At 36.7% G+C, this 4,256-nt stretch overlaps 1 protein-coding gene across 1 annotated transcript in view; it reads right to left on the bottom strand.

Moving 5' to 3' along the window:
• The window catches only part of LOC111399530 (DNA-directed RNA polymerase I subunit 1-like), a 19,853-nt gene that overhangs the window by 5,131 nt on the left and 10,466 nt on the right, over positions 1-4,256 (bottom strand). The window contains exons 15-16 of the mRNA XM_023026897.1: positions 3,546-3,751; positions 2,732-2,934 (exon numbers count right to left, since the gene is read on the bottom strand). Of these exons, the coding sequence (XP_022882665.1) occupies positions 2,732-2,934; positions 3,546-3,751 (409 nt within the window). The remainder of the gene's footprint in view (positions 1-2,731; positions 2,935-3,545; positions 3,752-4,256) is intronic.

The raw sequence follows: 4,256 nt of genomic DNA on the forward strand, positions 1-4,256 counted from the left end.
GCTCAACGATCATGCCTCTCTTCTTCACTTTTCTCCACTGCTTCGCCGACACTGCTCTTTTCTCCTATCTGCAATCTCGCTACCAGCAAATTATCGCCATAGCCATCTTCCAGTCACTGCTGAACACGCTCTGCACCACCGAGAATCGCAATGCCATATCGGACAGGAGCGACGTCACACCAAACCAGCAGAACAGAGCAGATCCTTTATTTTGGGTTCAGTCTCTGCCATTGCAATCAGCCCATTCAATTCAAGGATGTTCGGATTTGGAGATAGGAGTATATCTGTATGCTTGAATCTGTTGCCCATATTAGTTGCAGAATTCATGGAGAACGAAGAAGATTTCCATTGCAGCAGCTTCACGACTGGTTTGGACTTGGCTTCTCTCATTGCTTTGTTGAGGTACCTGTTATGCTGTGTTGAAAACTTGCCTACTGGAGTGTTTAGCCTTTCAACTTGGAAAAACAGAATAACAGGTAATAAATGACAGAAGAGAGTTAAGACAAATTTCATAAATAAAATTTCTTCTGAAGAATGTCATATCATACAAATTACAATTCCTATAACTCACACACCTATGCCACATCCTTCAGTCACTATAACTGTCATGTACCTTCCCCTTCCACTCATTCGTGCACTTATTCTACGTCTACGACCTTTGTCAAGAACACACATTCCCCTTCTAGGCAACTAGCAATTCACCTATGGGATTTTGATGGTCTTACTGGATTCGATTCATTTCTTGATTGGCTTAATAATCTTGAAAAATTCTTTTTCTATCACAATTTGAGTGATTCACATAAAATTTGTCATGCTAATATGTCATTGATTGGTTCTGCTAAAACTTATTGAATATCATATTTGCGTAATCATCTAGGCCAACACCCTATCACTTCGTAGGATGAGATGAAACGAATTCTATGCAATAAATATGCCCGTGTACTATAAAGCTCAATTGCTAAATCAATTCTTTTCGCACTATAGGCAAGGTACTTCCATTGTTAGTAAGTATCTAGCCTATTTCGAAGAGTTATTGAACAATTGTTATATTTATGAGGCTCCCCACATCACAGCACCCAGGTTCATCGATAGTTTGAATTCTGAAATTTTGCCTAATGATATTCCTGCATTCCAATTCTTAGAGGACGCTTACCAACAAGCCAATCTACAGAACATATGCTTTCATCTTCGCCAAACATGTTATAAACTAGGTCTATCATCCCAGTCCAAATAATCATCTCCCGAGTCTAGTTGTATTCCTCTTGAGAAAGATAATGAAGTTGTCATTGTTAAGCCAATTGAATATTCAAATAGCAAACATAAGTCAAACAGTCAACCTATCCTCAATTACATGCCGAAGTTGATCTTGCCTAATTTGTTGCATGATTCTGATGTTGACTTTGATATGGTTTTACCTTATGCTTCCCAACTTACCACGTTATCTGATGTTATTGTTCATTCAAACACTTTTCCCACACGTGTAAAGAAAAAATTGAATTTCTCAATTGAGCTTAATCTATTTGATTGGCCATTGCACTTAAATGAGTTTTGTTTTCAATATAACAAAATTATTGCCTTATCGAGGTACATTCGAGCCACCATTGTTGCACTCATTTGTTTCTACAAGACAATCTATTATGCAAGTACCTGGTGTGTCTCATGTGGATCCTACAATAGTTTTTGTTGATGAATTGCACGTGTTGTTGTTGTTGGGATTTCTTATCGCTCCTTGGTTAAAAGGAAAGATCACCCACCTTGGTCAGCTCACATGTTTGGGACCAATTTTCAATTCCAATTGTCATCATATAGTAGGTTCCGTCATTTGGTTAGAAGGAAAGATCGTCCCCCTTTGTTAGTTCAGTTGCTTGGGAATATTTTTCAAGTTCAATTGTTAACATCTGCATGGTACCGTTATTTGGTCCGGAAAAAAGATCGGCCTCCTTGGTTAACATGTTGCAATCTATCTCGCCAAAGTCAAGTTCTCTTAGTCAGGGAGAAATGATGAGAATTAATAGGGATTTTAATTATTTAGTTTCCGATTTTGATCCGTATTTTAGGAAATACGATATAAAGGGAGTTATGCGATGTAATGAAAACAACCTTTAATTATGAAATGAATTAATATTCTCCCCCTATTTCTCTCTTCCTCTCCCTCTCTCCTATTTCTCCCTCCTTTCTCCTCCTCTTCCCCTTTTCCCTTCTACAATTCTCCCACAGCATCTGGTGTCACAGACCTTCATGTCGTTCTAACCTGAAAGGAATTTGGTCTCGAAGAAAGAAATACATGGGAGAAATCCCCCTAGTTCAAAATCAGAGAGTTTGTGATAGTAGCAGTTTCTCTAGCAACCCAAAATACTATTAAAAAGTGTCTAATGTCCAAGTCCAACTATCCTGAAAAAAGCCTTAAGATTGAGATAACTCAAAAAGCATTTTCTAGTCAGACAGACTTTGTAATCTTAACTGGGAAACTGAATTTGCTATCAAGGATTTATGCTATTTGCTCAACACATGAAGGTAGATGCCCTCTGATACAGGGGAAGGCCAAGCTGGTCACTAGATTACAGGGAAACCAGCATTTGTTCCCCAACCTTAAGTGTGTCCATTGGGTGGGGGGTACATGAGCACGATTAAGCTGTAAAGACAATTGTCATAGCGCATTGTAGAAGCAATTTAGACAGTTATCATTCATGGGCAAAAAATTAAATAAATAAAAATATAATATCAGATTTACCCTTCACGACCAGCCATGCAATGGAAGTAATACTCTTGAGGTCGAAGACCAGTAAGAAAGCGATCAGTTATAAAGCCACCAGCTCTAGAAGTGAAATCCCATGGCGAAAAGGAGGGCAAGGTTTTCCCTGAAACCATTCGGGGCACTCTTTTACCTTCCAACTCTTGTTGACCCAGATAGGAAGATATTTGTTGGAAATTGACCTATTCAAATCATTAGACAATGATAGGTTATTTATCATCAAAAGGTTATGAATATGGAGTCTCAAACAATAAATAAAAGATAGCTGATAAGTTCATTTCCTAAATCTAGCTAAACTTGTTAATCAGTAAGATAATAAAGATCAACAATCAAAGACTATTGCAGGTCACAAACTGATTGATTTGACAAACCGATTATCTATATACTCGCCACTATCTTTTATCATGACGACAACATCTAAATGTCAATGTCACAACAGCATGCATAAAAATTAGATTTCTCGAAATCAAGCAAAAAAATAAAAATTGGAGCATAAGCTTCTCAAATTTTTTAGTATAAAAGAACTAATAGTTTACGGGTGAGAGAAAAGGATAAACAATATATTCTCATGGATGAATACAAATAAATTATAAAGGAACAGTTGTGAATGTGATTGTATGTGCCGTGCCATGTTCGGCTCAATAGTGTTATTTTGTTTTACATGAAATTACCGGCAGATGGATGGTTTTGTACTTAAAACTTATTATTAACTACACCCTTCTAGTCCAGCTTTTGGCATACAAGACAACCACAATAATTTAATAATTATAAGCACAACGCAGTGTGCACTCACCGTACTACCCTTGGCTCCAGTTGTTGTCATAACGGAAATGCAGTTCTTTGGGAAAGGCTTTAACAATCCTTTTGTAAGCAATTTTTTGCTTATTTGAGAACCTTTATTGGTCAGCTTATTTTTCATCTTCATATCCAAGGATGCTGTGGCAGATTCTCTGTTACTGCATATGACTTTCTCAATTTCCAATTGCAGTTCTTCAGGGCCTAGAACACCAAAAGATAAGAAAGACTTTTTTGTTAAAAAATTCGAGGGAACAGAACAATAAATTACAGAAAACCAAGAGAGATTATCCCCAAAGAGGGGACTCAACCATAAAGAGTCACGTATAAGACTATCCTCAAGTACTTCCACAAATTATTAAAAATAAATAAAAATAAAAAAACATTTATGAGCAGGTTCACCCTCCCAAGAAGAAGTTCATTTAAAATCCATGCAAGCTATTGCATTGAATGTTTTATTTTCATGACATGTTAATATATCCTTGCATTAGTTTGTATAGTTTGAAAATAATATGAAATATATTTTAATGAAGCTGAAACTTGAATGTTTTTGATGAAAGAAAAATATAGTTTCTTTCAAACAAGAGTGTATGATAATCAGTTGGAGTACAAGGAACAGCAGGGTTTTTTCTTTTTTCTCTTTTTTATTTTACTTCATTTTTTTTTTTTTTTTTTTTGGGGGGGGGGGGGGGGGGGGGGGGGGTGGGGT

Source organism: Olea europaea, chromosome 9 (genome assembly GCF_002742605.1).
Source record: "Olea europaea var. sylvestris chromosome 9, O_europaea_v1, whole genome shotgun sequence".
Classification (NCBI taxonomy): Eukaryota; Viridiplantae; Streptophyta; class Magnoliopsida; order Lamiales; family Oleaceae; genus Olea; species Olea europaea.